The sequence below is a fragment of the Gavialis gangeticus genome, unplaced genomic scaffold, assembly GCF_001723915.1.
Source record: "Gavialis gangeticus isolate Ggan-Ray unplaced genomic scaffold, GavGan_comp1, whole genome shotgun sequence".
Taxonomy (NCBI): Eukaryota; Metazoa; Chordata; order Crocodylia; family Gavialidae; genus Gavialis; species Gavialis gangeticus.
In genome coordinates this window covers 160,855,267-160,877,010 of record NW_017728992.1, presented here as the reverse complement: position 1 = coordinate 160,877,010, position 21,744 = coordinate 160,855,267, and the positions used below count along the sequence as shown (strand labels likewise).

The 21,744-nt window shown below is 43.9% G+C and overlaps 1 protein-coding gene across 4 annotated transcripts in view; it reads right to left on the bottom strand.

Moving 5' to 3' along the window:
- Positions 1-21,744, bottom strand: part of VPS13B (vacuolar protein sorting 13 homolog B) — a 1,046,600-nt gene that overhangs the window by 199,127 nt on the left and 825,729 nt on the right. For all 4 annotated transcript variants that reach the window (XM_019527996.1, XM_019527995.1, XM_019527993.1 and 1 more), the window contains one exon: positions 12,554-12,691. In XM_019527996.1, coding sequence (XP_019383541.1) covers positions 12,554-12,691 — 138 coding nt within the window. The remainder of the gene's footprint in view (positions 1-12,553; positions 12,692-21,744) is intronic.

Genomic DNA, 21,744 nt, shown 5'->3' with positions numbered 1-21,744 from the left:
TGGAATTAATGCACAATATGCTGCCAACACATCCAAAAACCATTTATCAGCTCTGTTATCAGCATTTATCACCCCAAAAGTCTCTCTCATTATTTCCAGCTCTTCTTAAATACATTTTTCCAAGGAAGGAACGGAGGGACATTACCAGCTACCCATTGATTAGCTCCAAAAAGCCCTAAGCCAGCACTGTCCCTCCTGTCTTTCTTTCATCTCCCACAGCACTAACCATAGCCAGCATGTGATATGCTAGCTAATGCTGATAGGTGTCTGAGTAAGGCAGAGTGGAAGGGGAAATCCTTGCTTCAGCAAGGAGTGGGGTGTTGGGAGGGGAGTAGGAGGAAGCCAGGCAGATGCTGCTGTGTCTGCAGTCTCTGCTGGAGCTCCAGCCAGGGGGCAGAGGGGAGGGGCCAGCCCTGCTGGTCTGAAGCAGAGAGCAGAGCCTCGTCCAGGGTTGCAAAGCAACCGGGATGCTGGAGTACTCTGACTTAATTTAAACCAGGAAGGGGTCTGGGACAGACCGTGCATAAAACGGTTTGAGCCAAATCAGTTAAGTCTGATACTACATTCAACCAGGTTTAGCTTGTGGCAGGCCAGTAGGGGGCGCTCCTGCGTTGAGCCACCCACCTCACTGCGCCCGACCACCTTCCAGGCTCTGAGTGCCTCCCTAGGGGTGCCTCGCATTCGGCTGACCCCCTTCCTGGAGCACACTTGCTAGCCTGGGGGGTAACGTAAGCTGCTACCACCCCGAGAAGGGACTCTCTCAGCCCTGTGTCCTCAGGGAAACACAGGTCTAAATAGTCCTACGGGTACTCAACCCAGTACAGGCACTTGGGGCACTTCCCAAAATCGGGGGCCAAAAAGGAAAGTCTCCCTTAGTCCGCAGACCTAAGGGACCTCTTAGGCATGATTTAGACCCACCCCTCAATAACTCTCCTACACCAGTCACAAAGGAGAACTTTATTGAATACAGAGGTAGGGTGAAAATAGGGTACAAGATAGAGCGTTATCATAGAAATCCCATACAGCAAAACAGTCTGGCTGAGGTAGCCTTTTGATCACGCATCTGAGTTACTGCTAGCTATATATCTCATCAGATCTCGAGTAGCTTACTCACAAGCATCATCCTGAGGCTGTTGGGGATTCCCTCTGGAGGCAGGCTGTTCCCAGCTCATGAGTTATGGGGGAGAGAACCAGTTTCAGATGGTAAACTCCTCTCTAAGTCTGAGTCCCCCACATGGCTGCTGCCCCCTCCTCCTGGGCAGTCTTAACTTATATAGCCCTGTGACCTTGTTCACCTGGTCCAATGGAGGCCAGCACCTGTTGGCTGTCGGCCAACCAATTTGAAATACATCACTAGTTGCCAGGCAGACTCTAGCCCACCAAGTAGAAACACCCCCACCCAGGTCGCTGATACCAGTCATGTAGCCAGAGGGAGCAGGCTTCCTCCCTCCCTCAGGAATGTAGCCAGCTCAGGTTACCTAAAGAGATAGGGTAAAGGCGTGTCTCCTCTGCTGGGCCCATCTTAACCAAACTGTCACTGCACAGAGATTTTGGGGAGAAACAAGGGTGGCTTCCTGCCACATAGCTCATACCAGCTTTAGCCATTTTCAAACTCATATATGTGCACTGAACATCAGTTTGAGATAAACCAGGTTGAATGTAGTATCAGACTTAACTGATTTGGCTCAAACTGGTTTATGCAATGTATGTCACAGACCCCTTGCTGGTTTAAATTAAATCAGACTCCCTGTGGCAGTGCACTGCTGGTGTCTGCCACTTTAAGGGCTGAGCCAAGGAGCCAGCAGGTGCTTGATTGTGGCGGCCATTTTAGATCTCTGGCCACCTATATAAACAGAGCGGTTTGCTGTTGGCAGGCCAGGCAGAAACATCGCCTGGCTGCAGGCTACACCTGGAGGTAAGGGCAGGAGCTTAAGGGGATGGTTTGGAGGCTCCTGGTCCTGGGCATGACCTAAAACTGCGCCTTGCCAGGAGTGGGTGGCCTGATGGGGTCCCAGTGGTGCAGGAGTCCCTAGGAAATACTAGGCCAGTCAACCACCCTAGTGAAAGGCGGATCAGGGCACCTTAATAGCCCCAGCTCCCACAACTGGGTGGGTTACCCGATAGTTGGGCCAAGAAGGCTAGAGAGGGGGCTAGAGGCTCAGAAACCTGAGTTAAAACACCCTCGACTGGTAAATGCTGGGGCCAGGACCCGAAAGGTCAAAAAGGCCAGAGGCCCACCATAAGGGACACCCAGAGCTGAGAGGCTGGGGTTTCTGACTGGCCTTGGAGGTGAGGCCAGGGCCGGTGTGGCCAAAGGTCCCGGAGGGGCCACACCTAAGAGGGGGAAGAGCTCAGGGAGTTAGGCAGTACAGAATAAGGGTGGAGTAGGCTGCCTGATTGGAGGGATCTATTTGGGGTCTTGACTGAAGGATTCTGGGTCCCAGTGTGGGGCCAGTAATGCTATAAGAACTGTAGAAGCCATCTGCAAGGCTTAGGCTGCAGTGTAGGGCAGGAACGGAGCTGCAGATAGCGCCCCCTGGCATCTGGGCAAGAAATGGGAAGCCTCCCACCTAATTAATATCCTAATTATATATCATCCAGGCATGGCAGGAAAGGAGGTGGGTGGCTGCCCATAGAAACAGGTGGGTGGGCCAATGTCAGATAGGCCCTGAGGAAGCCCCCTGTTACACTCCCCCAGCATCCCACCATGCTCTCTGGGCACGGCAGGGTTCTCTGCTCCACAGTAGGGCTGGCCCCTCCCTTCTGCTCCCTGGGTGCAGCTCTGGCAGAGACTTACAGGCACAGTAGGTTCTGCCTGGCTTCCTCCTGCTCTCCCCTCACCACTCCCTGGTAAACAGGGATCCCCTATCCCCTCTGCTGTACACAGACACACAGTATTAGCTAGCAGACCACATGCTGGCTATGGTTTGTGCTGTGGCAGATAGGGCTTTTTGGTGCTAATCAACAGCTCAGCTGGTAGTGTCTCTCTGTTCCTTCTTTGTTTAAGGGGAGTTTGAACTAATGGGAAAGGCTGTTTGTTTTCTGATGGGGTGATAAATGCTGCTAACAGAGCAGATAAATGTTCTGCTATCAAGAAGGGGGGGCACTCCTCCCTAATCCTGCTGGGGCCTGGCTATACCCACCTCAACTCAGCCCTGCAGAAGGGAAAGAAGAGCTCTACTGCCACCCAGCTTTTAGCTTGAGCCACTGCAGGCATGTGCCTGCATTTCTGGGATGTCTGTTCAACTACAAAGTGATTTAGCCTAGCCAGGTTAGACTAACCTACAGAGATGGAATCAGTTCAGGCTCAGGCTTTTTGAATGTCTGTCCCTAGCCCTAATCAGAAGCGTGGAGACTGCTTCAACACATTGGAATTCCAGTGCATCGGAGCAGACTTGATTAACTGAGTCTGCTGAAGCGTGGCAATTACCATGCTCCAACAGCCTCCTGCGTCTCCTGTATCAGGGTCCCCACACTTTAAAAAGGTGGCAAGGGCACTTGAACTAAAGCTCGCCAAATGAGCTTTAGTTTAAGTGCCCCTGCCACCATTTTTAAGCACAAGGATACTGATACATGAGACGCTGTAGCACTTTAATTAGAGCAGCTCTCAGAGCCGCTCTAATTAAAGCACTGCCCCTCCCCCACCTCTGGGGCATCATATACTTTACAAAGCCATGACTTTAGTGAAGTTTAACACCTTTGGCTTCTAATGATCAAGTAATCCCTGAGTCTACCATCTTACAAGACTCAACATAACATAGTTTAAGATGTAAAATGGTAAAAATAAAAAACCAAACGAACCTTGTAGGCATAAAGAAACAAAGAAACCTGTAGATGTATGTTCCTAACTGCCAGCTACTTTTTGACCTGATAAAGAATGCCCTACATTTGAAAGCTTGTCTGACTCTATTCTAACCATGCAGTTGGCTCAAGAAAAGATATCACCCCCAATACTTCCTTTGAAAAATGGTTCTATGGCCAGCTACAATGGGTCTGGGAGGAAAAACAGTTAAGAAAAGTATTGGTACCCTTATTTTACAGATGGGAAAATTGAAAAGCAAAGGTACTGTTGTTCTCAGCAGGGCCAATTAGATTAAGAGAAATGCTGCACTAACACACCTGAGAGAGTTTATTCAGAGCTGAGTCACTGTAACAGGAGAGGCATCCTAGGGTCGCCATGCTCTCCCCTAGTTGCCCTCTGTACCATGCCAAGCTGCCTACAAGCACCCTCAAATCTTGCCTGCCATGTCTTGGCCTTATATATATTAAAGGGAGGCTGCCTTTTGTCCTCTTGGTCATGGTTCTCCTGCTATTACTTGTCCTGTCTCTATAATGGGTGTTTCGTGCACCCTGGCCTTATGGGCTATGCGTGGCTCCAGCCATCCCTGCACCACGCCCCAAGCCTCACAGATGTCTGTTCTTCGGTCTCACTCAATACTTCGCTATCACCTCTCCGCAGCCCTGTCTCTCGCTGTGCCTCACTGGGCGCTTAGGCTCTCCATGACGTTGCCTCGCTCAGGCTTACTGGGCCCTTGGAGTCGGCACTCTCTCAATACTACACCCTTCTGGCACTCAGAGTTGGCACTCTCCCTATACTCCATCCTTTCTGGCGTTCGGGTTTGGCACACTCCCAATGTTGCCCTTTTGGCATTTGGTGGTTGCTGCCCCCTCCTCTGGGGCTTCTCAATCATGGCCCCCTCCTCTGGGGCTTCTCAATCACGGCCCCCTCCTCTGGGGCTGGGATCTCCACGTGGCTGTGGCTCTCGTATGAGGCCTCCTCCAACCCCTAATAGCCTCACCCAAACCTCCTGTCCAAACCTCCGGGCTTCCATAAACAAAACACAAGCTCCTTTACTATAACGTAAATCTAAGCCATCTGGCTATAACAACATTTGAGCCACTCCAGGGTTTCTCCATTTCACCAGTGTCACATTGTTCAGGCATTCAGGCCTCTTCCTTTTCCTCACTCAGGCAGAGCTCCCTCCCCCTTGGTTGCCAGCAGGGAACTGCCTGCCTGGCCTCAGCCCTGGGGTTTAAATGGGAGGCAGGCCCTGCCCCTTCCGATCACCTGACCTCTAGCAGGTGTGGGTCACTGGCTCTCTCTAGTTGCCCCAGCAACCGGCACCTGAGGGGTTATCCCGGCTCTCCAAGTAGCAGGCACCTTGGTGTCCTGCTACAGCCGCATATCTCGCAACACTACGTTGTTATAAGAACACATACCCAAATAAGTTCAGTATTATGTACTCAGAAATAATAGAATGTTTTACGGCTAAAGCACAGCATTGACAGTCACAGGTTCTAGGTTCCTTTCCTGGCCTTTCCACAAATTTGCAAAATGAAAAAAATTCAAAGGGAAGAGGCAGAGGCAAGAGGACAGCAAAACATAGAAGCAGATGTTAAAAGTACACAAATGCTGCCAAAGGATGACAAGGGGCAGGGAAATTTTTCAAAATTGTATAAATGATTTAAAAACCCGACTATTATATTCAAAACTGACTTAAGCACTTGGGAGTTTAAATCCAACTGACTTTCAATTAAACCTAGATGCTTGAATACACAAGTCATTTCGGTACTTTGCTTAAAAATACTCTTCATATATCTACATCCAAATGAGTCTCTGAATTCTATAAATATAATATGTGCTAAAAAATGAATATGTACATGTTGTTACATCTATCTGGAATATTTCTGTTTGTCATCTTAATCAAATAAATGTCATTTCATGGCTAGTGTCAGTGGTTCAAAAACGTGATGGTGAAAGAACAATGAAAAAAACTGCCAGACAGCTAAAACCTTCCTTGCAAATGACCCTGAGTTAATTAGAAAAGTCTGCACCCTTGCCAGTTCCCCTTCTCACGTGTCAGTTCTCATTAAATCAAAAAATTCTCATTTCAAAGTTAACAAACACCATGGTTAACAAAACTGTTAAACTGGGATCAAGTGGGCACATTCCTAGGTTTATAAATGATGTCATGCTAAGCAGCCCACAGCTGAACTTGCAAGAAGTATGAATGAATTTTCAATATATTAAGTATCTGATCTAATGCTAATTTTCTCTCTATAGGCTAACTGTGCTGGGAACAGGTGGCCCTGCTTTCAATTATGGAGGGCTAGCATGCCAGTGTGAGGCCTGGATTAGTTCACCTTCTCACAGGGAATTTGCCTCGGTTGGGAATGGATTTATTATGGCTTCACACATGGAATGGAGCTCATGTCAGCTGAGGGCAGTGACACATCATATGATTCAAATTAACCTGCTGTGGACTGTTCCGCAGGGCAGATATTGTGTATTAAAATGACGACATTTTAAAACAGCTTGAAAGAAACCAGGATTGCCGAAATGCAATGGTTCCAATTTGTTCCAACTAATCTATCACCTGCTGGAGATATTATTCTAGTGGGTTTTTGGTAGCTGCTATTTTCCAGGTTTCTCCAAATCACTGACCTTGCTAATGAATACAATTGTTGCTTTTGGAGGTAAAAAAAATCCCTCCAAAGGGAGGGCCTTAGTGGGCTGTGTTTGTTTGCTTTTATGTAAAAGTAGAGTCATAGTATTCATTGCGTCATACAAACAACGTAAGGGCAGGATACAAACAGACCAAAACATGATTTTGACCTCTGTTTCATCACTCAGCAGAGGGACTAAATGATATTTCTTAATTTGATTGGATAAAGCGTTCTATAGAAATTTATCCCAAATGGCAAAAAAATCAAAAAGCTTAATAATTTCATACTTAAACTAACATCCTTCCAAGAAAATGTTAAGGAAAGAGGATTTTGGCACAGGAAATTTGTATTTTGCTTTCATTTGTACTTTTAGGGCAAATTCTAAGACAAGTTATACTTTATAAATTACTCAGACTTTTGTAACATTACTTGCAGGAAAAATATGTTGAAATACAGCTTATGACCCAATAAAACGCATCCGATTTCTTCTAGCTTTAAAGTAGGATATAATAGGGAAAGATAACAAAATATTGTACTATTTAAACAAAGTGGTCATCTTTTTTGTTGTTGGTTAAGGAGATTCGACATCAAAAGTAACTAACAGTGTGGCTGTATCTACATGTGAACAAACAAATATACTAGATTTAATATGAAAGAGATGGTTGTGCATCTTAATGTAGCAGAAGTTTAAAACTTTGTAACTAATTAGTTACTGTAAAAAGGAAAATAATTGTTCTTTAGTTCATGTTTTGGGAGTAAAGTTAAGGTCTGTTCCCACAGGCTCAGTGACGAATGCTTATTCCTCTTAGGATCCTATTACCTAAGATCTGGAAGAAATATTATTTTTCTTTAGTTGCCAAAAATGTACAAAATAATCAACTCATGTGGCAAGAAGTGCATTAATGTATCTTGTTATTTCTATTTAATTAGTGGTTTTCAAGTCTAGCTACTTGCTGTAGTTTTTTGATCTTTAAGTTAATAGAGAGTGACAATCTGGCTTCCTGTGTGGTGAAAGAATACAATTTTTCTAGGGAACAACATCTACTTATCTACTTTAGCTGACAAACTGTTTACAATGTGTATCATTTTATCTAAAATAGTAAATACTGGGAACCATGCACAGACTGTTTGTTAACAGCTGTAGTTTGCATCATAAGACAGAAGCATGAATGGTGATCTAAGCTGGAAAGCAAATCTCACCTTTCTAAAAATATATTCCTAAGGAAAAATGATCTATTGATTAAAAACATGTAAATGTTTGATCTGCTTCAGAACTATATACAGTTATCAGTAAGAACAATATTCAGGTTTCTGCTGGCATTTACACAACTTGATGAATGCGTTGACAAGCAGATCGGCTGTTTTAAATGACTGCCATCTATTTCACTTGTGTATACATCTACTAATTAGAAAACAGATATATAAAAATGGACATAAGCCCTTAGATAATACTTCAAGTTGCAATATACTATTTTAGAAATGCTCATAATACACCACTAGACCATGGCTGTCCAACTTCTGAGTGGCTGGGGACCACATTCCCTTCCTCCTCTCCCCCCCCCCCAAACACCTCCCAGCCACATGGGCTAGAGACAGACTTTACACAAACTGGCTTGCATGATCAGAAACTGGTTTAAACCTGTAATAGAATAGTTGTTCAGTGCACATAAACCAGTTTGAAAATGGCTGAAACTAGTTTGAGATAAACCTGGTTGAATGTAGTATCAGACTTAACTGATTTGGGTCAAACCAATTTATGCAATGTGTCCAAGACCCCTTGCTAGTTTAAGACTCCCCCAGCATCCTGGCATGCTCTTGGGGTTCTCTGCTCCACAGCAGGGCTGGCCCCTCCCTTCTGCTCCCTGGCTGCAGCTCTAGCAGAGATTGTAGGCTGCTCCCCCATCTCCCTCCCCATGGCCTTGCTGAGACATTTCTGTATATTAGCTAGCAGATCATATGCAGCAGTTGAGGACTGCCCACAGATGCTGTGGGTGTTGCTGGGTGGCAAGGGTTGTTGGTGGGGAGTGGTGGCCCCCGCAGGCACTGCTGGCAGTGTTGGTGGTGCCTTTTTGCAGCAGGTGCACTGTCAAGCTCAGCGGCTGCATGTGCACCCACACGTACCCCGTACACATTGCCAATGACCTACACAGATTGAATCAATTCAGGCTCAGGCTTTCTGAATGTCTGTCCCTAGCCATGCTGCATAGGCCACACACCCCTGAGGATACATGATGGGTGGACTGCAAGCTGTGTAGCATGAGCCTCCCTCCACCATGCAGCATAAATCCCCCTTAAGGTAAAGCAGGAAACTCCCATTGCACCACACTGGTATCTCATAGTGGCATGGGGTCCCTGGCTCCCCCTCATCCATGCAGACTGCTTTGCTACCTTCAAAGATGGGGGCACACAGCAAAAGCTGGAGCTAGAGAGCTCAGAGACTCTGGAAGCAGCAACAGGAGAAAAATGGGTGGAGTGGCACATAGACTGGGAGCCTAGCGGCTACATGTTAATCCCTCAAAAGCCACCAGTTAGACAGTCCTGTACTACCCCACGAACAGATTGGTGCAGTATATGTACTAGTACAGGGGTGGCCAACCAGAAACACAGATGCCACAAGAGCTGATGTTAGTGTCCTGTTGAATTAAACTGCTCCACCTTTTCTTAAGAACAGCTACTGCCATTGTGTTGCCCTTCTTTAGCAATCATAGTATCACAGGAAAGTAGGGCTGGAAGGGACCTCACAAAAAAATCTAGGCTTAACCTCTTGCTCAAGGCAGAATCATTTCTTACTAAATCATCCCATTCAAGTGTCTGTCTAACCAGCTCTTGAAACTTCAAAGGATGGAAATTCTACAGTTCCTCTAGGTAGCCTGTTCAAATGCTTGACCAGTCTCAAAGTTAGAACATTCCTCTTAATCTCCAACCTAAATTTCTCCAGCTGTAGCTTGAGGCCATTGCTCCTAGTTGTGTCCCCTACAGTCACAAAGAATATCCATATCTATGCTCTCCATAATCACCCTTTGGGTACTGGAAGACTTATCAAATCCATGCCTGCCTTCCCTTCCTCCCTGCCTTGCATTCTTCTCTTCTCCACACTACATAACCCTAGTTCTTTTATTTAGCTTTTTCTCCTAAATCTCATCTCCCAGGTCACTAATCATTTTTGCTGTTCTGAGCTGGACTCTCCAAACTGTCCACATCCTTCTTGAAGCGTAGAGCCCAAAACAGGACACAGGCAGGTGAAGGTGAGACCTTTCCAGTGCTGAACAGAGCAGAATAATCACTTGCCTTGATCTGCAGTTGACATTCCTGTTAACAGAACCCAGGATGCTGTTGGGTTTTTTTTGCAACAAGAGCACATTCTTGGGCCACAGTCAGCTTCTAGTCTGCTGTAATCACCAGGTTCTTCTCTGCAGTAGTCCAGCAAAGCTAGTCATTTACCACTCTATACTTGTGCATGCAATTGTTCTCTCCTCAGTGCAGGATTCTGCATTGAATCTAATCTGATTGATTGTGGACTGCTTCTCCAGTCTATCCAGGTAATTCTGGATGCTAGCCCTATTTTCTGGAGTACCTGCAACTGCACCCACCTCAGTGTCATCCCCAGATTTGCTAAGTATGCACTTCATCCCATTATCCAAATAATTAATGAAGACATTAAACAAGACTAGACCCAGGACAGACCCCTGGGGAGCTCTACTTGATACCTCCTTCTAGACATTAAACAATTGATGACTATTCATTGAATATGATGATCCAGCCAGTCTAATCAACCAGTCAATCAATCTAATCAAAGCTGTTAATACAGTTGAATAGTTCTTAAGGAGGATTATATGATTTAACAAACCTCTCATTTGTAATGAGTATAGATTATAAAGCCCTGTACAAGAAGGCAGACCTATTTTTTTGGGTTGACTCAGGACAACACTATATTAAGATTCAGGGTCACATCAATGTACCTTAGTACAGCAGGTACCAAGCAGATGAAAAAAAAGGAATGGCTCTAAGATGTCCCGTAGGAAATGGCAAAAGATGTCCTGTAGGAAAACCCTAGAATTAGCCAAGCTCTATAAAACTTAGTCTAAGGCCCCTGACAGATGCTACTCTTAACACATGATTACCTGGTTAATCAAGTCTTAAACACTGACCTGGCCACATGCTCATTCAATTAATGGTGTGATAAAACAGGGAACAAGCCATAAAAGTTTTCACACAAAATATGTCTAATAACTTTGTGGCTGGTTCCCATCGCAGCTTAAATTGAACATGTGGCCAGTATTCCCAGCCTTAAGAGCACACCAGAGCCTGTCAAGATTCTGGTGAACGTCCTGAGGCTGGAAGTGCTGGTCAGCTGATTGGGGCTCCTACCCAGGGGAGCATACGGAAGCCAAACTTACCATTTTCCAGTGATACGGAGCCCCCTGTGCCAGCAATATGGTGGGACTAGGATCTGATCCACGAACCCATAGTAGATATGGCCAAAGTATGGCACATAGATTTCACAGACATTAGGGCTGGAAGTGACCTCGGAAGATCGAGTCCAGCCCCCCGCCCAAAGGGCAGGAAGTCAGCTGGGGTCATAGGATCCCAGCAAGATAAGCATCCAATTTGCTCTTGAAGGTATGAAGTATGAGGTAGGATTGGGATTGCACATTTGATACCATTATGCCATTAATTTAATGTGTGTCAATGGCCTCAGGTTTACATTGCTTTATGGTTGTTGACATAAAGCCACAACCCCAGGAAGTTTGGATACTGATGTAAGGTGTGCCTACATTGTCTGCAGATGGGGTAGACATATTTATCATCTACAAAATAAAACTGAAAAACTTTTAAACAGTGTGTGTCCAACATATGGCCCTTGGACATTTTGCTTGGCCTGCAGGGCTCTCAGACAGGCCATAAATTCAGGAGGGTGACTTGCTAATGAATTCCCAGCTATGGAGTCCTGATAGACACATGTGGCAGCAGCAGGAGAGTAGCAAGGGCTATGTTAATCCTGTGCCACCACTTGCCTCTCTACTGCTGCTGCTGCTTGTCCTACTAATGAGTCCAGATCTGACTCATGAGGCTTCTTGCAGTGTGGATCTGGCAATCAGCTCTGAGGTCCAGATACAGCAGGGATTGGCAATTATTTGGGCCTGTGGTCCACACAGGCAGTTTTAGGGAGCTGTTGCAGGCTGGTCAGCACCCCCACCCCTCCCCTGCAACAGCCTGGAGCCTACATGTCCTGTGGCTCTTTGCCACCACCGGTGCCCAGCAGCAGCTGAGCACACAACCTCAGCCCTGACTCTGGCCCTGGCCCATCCCATGCCTGCTATGGACTTGCCCTAGCCAGAGTGGACTAGCTCCAGACCAGCCAGGTCTCACACACATTGCCCTGACCCTGGCCCACCCTGTGCTGGCTCTGCACTGGCCTACCTACAGTGAGCAGTGGTGGTGGTAGCCAGGCAGAGGCTACATGCCTGGGTCCCCACCAATCTCCATGAAGCTGAGGCCAGCAGCAGCAGCAGCTGGAAGGAACCATTGCTATCTGGGCTGCTTAGAAAGGGAGTCCAGCTGTGCAGCTGCCCCAGCCCTGCTGTGCACCTCGGGGCAGTGGGATGCATCATGGTGCTGGACAGTGCCTGGGCCAGGTGGAATCGAAGGACCCGCTGCAGGCTAGACAAAGTCCCTCCATGGGACAGATCTGCCCCACGGGCCTTTTTTCACCCACCCCGAAATACAGCCTGGGGGTGTAGGTAAATACATACCTATGTTAAGTACTCAGAGCTCGCACTTTGCCTTTTATTGGCAATCTCTACTATCACATTTTGCCTTTTATTGGCAATCTCTACTATCACATTTCTAAAGGTACGATGCTTCCATGCCTGGCGCTGAAAGATAATTTGCTTATCAGGCCTGAAATCTATAACTGATCCTGTATCAAATACTGCTGAACCTGGGCCTCTATCCAGTAAAGTCCTGGGGGACAATTCAACTTTTACAGAGAATGAAGGAACATTTTTTCTGGCACGCAAATTTTAAAAGAAATGAAGGCTTTGTGAGCACCTCTCTATAGACAGCAAAATAGGAAATCAATTCAGATTAAAAATATAGCACTTACCTGGCCCATTGAGAAAGTCTTTAATTTGCACTGTGATGAAAGGAGGTGGAATACCACTTTTAGCATCTATCTCTCCGGCTACTGTCTGCAACCAAACCTTGCAATAATCAAGAGCTTCTGGAAGAGTTTTTCCAGGATCTGTAGGGGATATAAGGTAATAATCACGCTCATTAATGATATTCCAGTAATGTGATACACAACAAAATGACTTACGAAGGTAAGAGGAAACAAAATAAAATCAAGGAAAGCATGCACTATCTTTGCATTGTTTATAGACTGTTTACAAATCATATTAGTGGTTCCATACATACAGAGTATGGCTGCATGTATATTAATGCGAAATATATAAAAATATATAATATCAATTACATGAAATATATCTGAAATATAAAATGAGAGTACATTGCAGTAGCTATACTTAATTTGTAATGTGCACGAAAAAGCCAAGAAATATATCAGCAAATACAAAAGCCCAGTGATACCACTGTTCCAAATGTCCATTAAGTTTAGCTTAGCTGCTGCGAAAATATCTAATCATTTCAGTTACTTTGTCAACTAGACTCCTGATCTGGTAAAATAGAATCTTTACTACGTATTTCTGGGTTTTCTTTGCATAACAGCAAAAACAGATTAACAGCAAAAGGGACAAACTATACAGCAGTGCAAAGGACCAGAATACCATATGCTGCAGGATGCAGTGTAGCGATAACAGTGCAGTTATTTGATACAGTTTGGAGTTTCACCAATACTGCAATCACTTTTTAATGTCGAGCTTTTCAAATTTACTTCAACTGCTCTTCCTGTATGCCCTCTCTAGTGGTATTCCTTTGATCAATCCTTAATATTCACAACTACAAATAAACCTTCTCATTCAGTTCTGCTCAGTGTTGTGCATTTCTCCATTTTTTGGCCATTGCAGATGGCAAAAACCTCCCTGTGCATAAGGCTTATTTCCCCCTTTATCTTTGGTAACCCACACCCAAAGTTACTGTGGCATTCATATTTTTATTTTAAAAAAATCCTTCGAAATATTCAGTTTCTCTTTAAATCCAAGATTCTCTCTTTCTAGTTTTATGATCATAGAGTGCCCTCCTTGCCCTTTCTATTTTACAATTTTCTTACCATACATTTCCTCACTCCCAGTTAATTTAAAAAATGTTAGTGTAGTTTTTACTTATTTGAGGTTTTACTGATTGGATGCCTTTCAAGAACAGTATTTACATACCCACCATTATAGTCAACATATGGTAATATGGTATCACATATGAGCAGGGTATATTAAGTCTGCCTTGGAATTTGTCTTTCTTGACCTTATCATGTGATTCATATAAAACTTGGCACATATGAAGCCTTATGTGATTTCAGAGAACATACTGAAACCAATTGATCATGACTTTAGATCTATGTGGCAAAGATCAAAAGTTAGCACATTCTTCTATTTTTATTTGATCAATTTTCAGGCAATGATTTTATAGCAGTGTTTGTACTGTGCGACACATTACAGCTAGAGTACTTTTTTCCTTTACTTTCTCCCCCCAGTATCCATTTTTAAAGTCACTTTTGAACAGTTATTTTAGGGGCATTTCATTCTTGATCAGTGCATGCAACAACATGAATGTATTTTTTCCACATGAATTTTCTGCACTTTATTACTGTTTCCCTCTAATTATACTGAACAGAATAGAAGGATGTATTCCTTTTTACACTATAAGTTCTTTAAAGCAGAGTATATAACTTTCTCTGATTTCTAGACGGTGTCTACCATTTTACAAATAATAAATAGCAAAAGAATGTTCTCTTTGTAAGTTTGTCATCGTTTATTATTATATTACAGTATAATAAAACTCCCAATCCTCATTCAAAATGCAGAACTTCAGCAGAATTCAAAACAAGACCGGTCATATTTTCAAAATATTCTTGGTGTACATAGGCTATTCGGGTGCAAATGCTGAGAAATCAGAGGAAGTTCACAATGAGCGACACAAGTCATTACGGCAAATTACTTTACAAGTAGAGGTAAAAGGAGTTAAATGTGTACCATGTCTAAAGTGTGACCTAAGGCAGAAAACACAGTATAAATACTTGTAGCTTTAGGGACCAAGGAAGGAACAAATCAACTATGATGCCCCACAGAGTATAAATTACGATAAAGGTAATGGAATAAGAATCAGAAAATGTAGGTTAAATATTAAAGAAATTTCTGATGGTAAGCTATTTTAGAATATGCAATATTCTCCCCAGGGAAGCACTGAAAATGCTGTTGTTTGGGATATTTAAAAATGCACTGATGAAACACTATAAAAGGTACAATAGGGAAAAATTATAGAGCATCAGGGAATGGATCTGTATAATGTACTATAATAGCTATTTATGTTTCCATCTTCTATGATTCTCCCCCCCAAAAATCAACACCTGGATTCACAGTTATTTGTATAAACCAGATTCTCAAACAGGGTGCTGCAATACACTTTAAAGAGTGCTGCAGGGTAGTTAGTGTAGTTTTTATTGTTATTGGTACTGTTAGGTGCATAAAAGCTTATACATGACTCACAAGATAAACCCAGAGATTTCAGATAGGTATCTATCCATAGTGTCAAAAATAGTTTGACCTGTTGTAGTCTTTTTGAGGTACTTCTTAATAGAAGAATTATTCTATTATTTTTCCATAATCAAAAATCAAGTGAAAAGTAGGAGCTGGTATTTTCTGACGATTGCCTTGAATCTAACAAGGAGGTGCCTTGAGTTTAAAAAGTTTTATGCATGCACTGTCCTGCAACCTGTCTGACAGACTATTGCCGGACAATTCAGAGTAATATACAAAAAGCCCTGAAATCTGCCAATATGGATACTCTGGTCCCTGTGAAAAACTCATTCTAACCCCCTAATAATCAGGAATGGCTTAAAACCCTGATACTTGAGGTTTTATATCCTGCTCAGTTTATCTTTTGACATAATTATTTCTTTGAATTCTCTGTATTTTTGTTATACGTATAAGTATACATATGTTATATGTATCGCTAAGTGGCAGTGAGTTCCATAGGTTAATTAATGTTGCTTGTTAAAAAAAAATTCTCTTTATTAGTTTGTAATGAGTAACACCCCCTCACATTCTTGTGCAACTAAGAGAGAGAAAAACAGAAATTCCTGATTAGAGCTACACATAAAAAGGTTATTTCATATCTTAGAAGAGTTTGATATTCTAATTTTGAATGAGCAGCTGAAGAATGAAGGAGTGATAAACCTGGGCAACCCAGGTTTCCAAGCTCTTGACTCATCGTGTGGATCCATTAGGTGGGCTGCCAAGTGACAGGGTGAGAGAGCTGGGAGAGGTTTCCATACATCTGGGGTAGAGACAGAAATTACACATAAACTGGTATAAGTGATCAGAAACTGGTTCAATCTGTAACACAACAGAAGTTCAGTGCACATAAGCTGCTTTCAAAATGACTTTATGATAAACCTGGATGGATGCAGTACAAGACTTAACTGATTTAGCTTAAATCAGTCGATTGAACTTCTGTCCCAGATCCCCTCCAGTTTCAAGTTAACTCACAGTCCCACGGCATCCAGGATGCTCTGTACATCTCCCACAAGCCCACCCGCCACCCCTTTGCAGGATGAGCGGGCTAGCCTTGGTCCAAGCTTTCTGTTCCAGCTGAGCAGAAAAGTGTGCTCTACTGCCCCACAGCTTCCGGCCTGGGCCACTGCAGGCATACGGCTGTTATTTTCAGAATCAAAAGTAAATGTCTGTTCACTTGCTTATTGGTTCACTCTACACAGTTTAAACTAATGGATGAAGATTGAATCAATTCAGCCTTGGTTTTTTTTGACTGTCTATATTTAGCCCAGGAAAACAGAAATATTTTACAATATACTGAAAGAAACTGATTCATGCCGGGTCACCATGCTGAGTCAAGGGTTAGAAGTGATCAGAAGCCAACTTGGATGCATTTTCAGGAGGAAAGAAATCCTGGCTTTGTCTCTGATTTCTATGATTTCCCATGCAATCTTGGACAAATCAATCAACCTCTTTGTGAATTAGTTTCCCCATCTATAAAACAGCAATTTCATGAGCCAAAGTATATTAGTGCTCGCAAAGTACTTTGAGGTACTTGGATGGAAGATTATTTGAAAGCAAAAAGTATTGTTCTCACGTTTAAAAAGAAACCAATACAATTATGTACTTAGAGAGAGCAGATGACAAACTATTATAAACTTAGTGTGGCTAATAAGATAAGGAAATGGTATGTTATTCCGTAAAAATAAGTGGTAAGTTAAAAATTAATTCTATTATTTGATTTAATCATTGTAAATTAATACTGTTTAAACAAATCTATGCACAGCTGTTCATGAAAAGTATAGTCAGATTTTTAAAAAAAACAACCCTCTACCACCTAAATTAAACCTGTATTTATAATTTTCAGTTAACTACAGGTTGGATGATATTTTTAAAAGATCACATATTTAAAGATATGTTGGTTCCTAAGACGTATAAATTTCAGTGGGAGTTCAATGCCTAGTGTCCTTTAAAAATATTTCCTGAAGCCACTTAGGAAACTAAATCCCATTGACATTTAATGGAGCTTAGACAGCCATGGAAATTTTATCTTTTATGTACATTTATACTTTTTTTTTTTTTTTTAAAGACACATATTTTACTCTTCAGGCCAGGGGTTAACAACATACATCCTGTGGGCCAGATCCAGCCTGTGCAACCATTGGATTCACTCTCCATGACTTCCAACCTAGTTACTGCTGCTACAACTGCTCCTCCCTGTCACACAGCTGCATGGTGAGGGCTTTGCACATCCCTACCACATGGCTGGGTAGCAAGTTTTTTATGGTACAGGCTAGAGTGAGTCAGTTTGGGTCAGAGGGGCTGGGCACTAGGACCCAGCTGCCAATGCCTCTCTTCCTCACCATGATTTGAAGACAGTGCTTGCAGCTGTAAATTCTCTGGGGGGGGGGGGGCAGGGGGCAATGAAACTGCTGCTGAAGCACCCCCCTCCCCACTGAATAGTGCCCAAGCCCATGTCTGCATGATCCATACTTTCTGTGGGTGAGATCCATCCTGCAGACTACAGTTTGCTAATCCCTGCTTTAGTTTTTTGCATCTTTCCCACCTTGGATGATGCAAATACTCCAACAATTTCATTCTGGTATACAGTCCAATTTTAGTCACTTTCACATGCATTTTCTCCTTCTAAAAGGAGAATTTTTACTTCTAAAAAAATGCTTCTGTTGGAATCAAAAGAATACAAACCTGGAAACAATTCCATTAGCTTAAATCTGAGTTCTGGGTCAAATTATTTCCCAAGTGTTAGCTGCATGGCTTTTGATAGGAAGTCCAAATATGCGGACTTTTTGCAGACCCAAGGCATTGTAGACACTTAGCATATCCATGGATGCAGCTGTGCTGGAGAGCAGTTATGCAGAAAGGAACAGGTGGCAGAGTAACAGAATATTTCAAGAGCTCTGCCAGGAAAATGTACTATAAAACCCTACCTGTTGAATTCCACCCCTCTCCTCCAAAAGGAGCCGCCTGGGAGAAGCAGTGAGTCAACACATTTCCTGCCTGATTTGATCCGTGCCCCTCCTTGTTCAGCCACCAGGAGTACGGGTTACATATGGCCTGAACCACTGAATCCGCTTTTGATGGCACTTCTACCGTTAGAGGTCTGGATTATTAAAAAAAGCATTCACAGTGATCATGTATGATCTTTAGATGGCCTCATAATAGCTGTTTTTGGAAATGGGACACTGGAGGAAGTTGAAGAAATTCCATGCATAACAAACACTTGGGAAATTTCTCTCCTTTACTAATGACCAGGCTGCACATTCACCTCTTTCAAAACAAACAGAAAAACCCAAGCAAACAAAGAGAAAATATATTTTTCAAGAATGCTCTGAGCACCATGCTCAGGAAATGATGCAACTCGAAATCTGGACTACATTATCTGAAGCTAAACAAATGCGGATTTAAAAAATATTTATAAATGTACCTAATGAAATTATGTTAAAAACAATTGCAGACTCTTTTATTAAATAGGATTGCTATTAATACAGTTGTGAAAACTAAAGATGCTGGCAGAAGATGCCAATTTTGTGAGATGCTGTTCCAGGCAGGATGAAGAGAAAATGGAAATGTTGCTTTTTGGACACTTTGAAGAGGACACTATAAAGCAGTTCCTTCTTGTTGGGAGGGCTGACAGCAGTAAGTATTCTTGATTTTATTTTATGACTTGAAGCGCCAATCACTGCCTGCATGAATCATTACACAATTACAAAAATAAAAATTGTGTAAGACAAATAGACTCCTTCTGCACAACTACAATAGGGCAGGGCCATGGTTACAGAATTGTAACGAACCTCCCCTTCATATTAGCTGGGTTGCAGGTAGGTAGGGATTGTGAAAGTGACTGCCAAAATGGAAATCATTCTTGCTGCTAGCTCTGAAAGAGGCAGGCACTGCTGTTTGTGAGTTTTGTCTGTATTTTGTTGAGTTTTTTGATTATGAGGTCTTCCCTTGTCTTTTGAATACTTTGGATGTTATATAGTATCAGTGGTAAGTACCATATAATAGTTAACATGGATATATATATTCAGCTAGTACATGCATATCAAGTTGTCTAATAGCGGCCAAAATGACAGAAGGTCTTTGCCAGTTTCTGCTGTCGCAGGTTCTGGCTCAGGAAAAGTCCAGTCAGACTTTGCAAATTAAAACACGAGATAAAATTCCATCTCACTGAAGTCCTTGGCTAAACTACCAAATTTAAATGCCAGAATCTGGAAGCACCAGAAGAGGTGCACAACAGTAACTTTTTTACCGTACTTTCAAATAAAATACCTTACTACAAAAAATATCAATACATAATTAGTACTGAAGCACTAATAATATAAATAATAGCCCAACAGTGACTTCCAGATTCAATTAATTTATTTTCAAGTTTAATTTCTTTTTCATGGCTAGATACAAGAACCACTTAATTTTATTTTCAGGCCTCAAATTCTTTTAGTTTGAAGATAGTTTTTATGTTGTGTTCATCCAGATTTTGTCAATGTTTTCCTTCAGCAAAAAAAAAGTTTCTTGAATAAAAAATGGAAACAAAAATATATATCCCACATAACAGGATTTTATTGTGAGTGTCAGACATACTGACTCTTAATTTCACTCATTCTCCCCTGACCATGAATGTTTCTTGTGTTTTTCCCTCAATGTAAATTGTCTGTAAGAAATATCTGGACATTCACCTTTACAAATAAGTTGTCCGCAAAGAGATGAGTTAGCTTTTTCTGGCCTTACTCAACTGTTTCCCAATAATTCTTACAAATTTAAGAGAGACAAAATGTATTGCTTCAGTTAGGATTCCTTTGGACTATTAATAAATCAAGGTATCTATTTTACTTATAAACTTTCTAGGAAAAGATTAAATTTAGACATGCCTGTAGAGATCCATCTGCTATAGGACATGGTTGCTAATTTAAAAATAAATAACCTGCATAAAAAATGTCAGAAATGTAGAATGACTCCCCGATAGCTCCATGCCCAAAGTTATGCTTGTTTGAGGTGCACAACTGAACAATGAAGTGCTGGTCTAGTGATGCGTTAAAAATACAACAATTACGCAAAACATTCAGGCTAGGAACAGGTGCTGTATCCCACTTGAGAACAACTCTCCAGACCCAGTGTTCTAAGATTTTCACTTCTTGTTCTAGAGCAGGGGTCAACAACCCCTAGCACTTGTGCTGAGCATGGCACGTAAGGCCATTTTGTTTGGCATGCCACCACCAGCCCCGGCTCTGGGTAGCTGCTGCCAACCACGGAGCCCAGGCTGCTCCCAGCAGGTGGCTGGGAAGCTACAAGTCCTGGCTTCATGGTTGGCAGCAGATACCCAGAGCCAGGGATGGGTGCAGCAGGCAGGCTGCGAACAGCTGCGCCAGGCTCTGGCATCAGCTCTGTACCGGCACATGCATGTATGCCCTGGAGCAGGTGGAGGGGGTGGGGAGCTGAGGCAGTGCAACCCCGGTCTCTTCCCCGTTGCTGGCAGCTGCAGCAAGCAGTGGGCAGGCTACAAACAGCTGTGCCAGGCTCCACAGGTCCAGCATCAGCTCCATGCTGGCAGTGACTGCACGTGTACCTTGGAGTGGATAGTGGGGATAGGGCCTGGCCCCAAGGCAGCACAGCCCTCCTGCTGTCCGCTCTGAGGTGCACATGCAGTTGCTGCCAGCATGGAGCTGATGCCGGAGCTGCAGAGCCCAGCACAGCTGTTTGCAGCAGCTCCCCAGAGCCCAGGCTGGCTACAAACAGCTGCGCTGGACTCCAGAGCCCTGCCATCAGCTCTGTACCAGCTGCAGGGGAGAGACCGGGGTTGCACTGCCTCAGGCCCCTTCCCCCCACTGCCTGCTCCAAGGCACTTGTGCATGCACTGGTACAGAGCTGATGGTGGATCCTGGTATGGCTGTTTGCAGCCTGCCTGCTGCAGTGGGCCAGAGCCGTGGCTGGCTACAAGCAGCTGCTCCAGGCTCCAGAGCCCAGGCATCAGCTCTGTGCTAGCAGCAGGGGAGAGGCCAGGGTTGTGCTGCCTCAGGCACCCCCCACCGTCTGCTCTGAGGCGTGCGTGCAGCTGTCTGCAACCTCCTGGCTGCAGCCAGCCCCACCTCTGGGTAGCTGCTGCCAACTACAGAGCCTGGGCTGCCTGCAGCATGGCTTGCAGCGGAGCTTGCTTGATTCCCACCCACTCCAACCCCAGCGCTGGCCCAGCTCCCCTACTGGGATGAGGTGTGCCGCACCTTTGCAGGCTTATCTGTGTGTACGTGGGTGGTTGGGCTGATGGGCAGTTCCTGGGCCGGGGCCTCAGCTGGCGGGGCTGCAGCCTGGGGGCTGGCTCCCCAGGGAAGCACAGGGCGTCTGGCAGGCCCAGTGCACTGTTGGGTCGGACTTTGTCCAGTGGCCCAGCAGCCCGGCTCTGTGCACCTATGTCTCTGGTTCTGTGCGTCTGTGTGTGCACATGTGCCTGGTTCTGGATGTGTGTGTGCATGTGTCTGTTCTGATTCTCTGTGTTTGTACACGTGGTTCTGTGCGTGTGTGCAGTTCTGTGTGTGCGTGTGTATGTGCCTGGTTCTCTCTCTGCTCTCCTTTCTCTCTCGTCTTTTTTCTTTCTCTTTCCCTCTCTCCTCTTTCTCCTATTGTT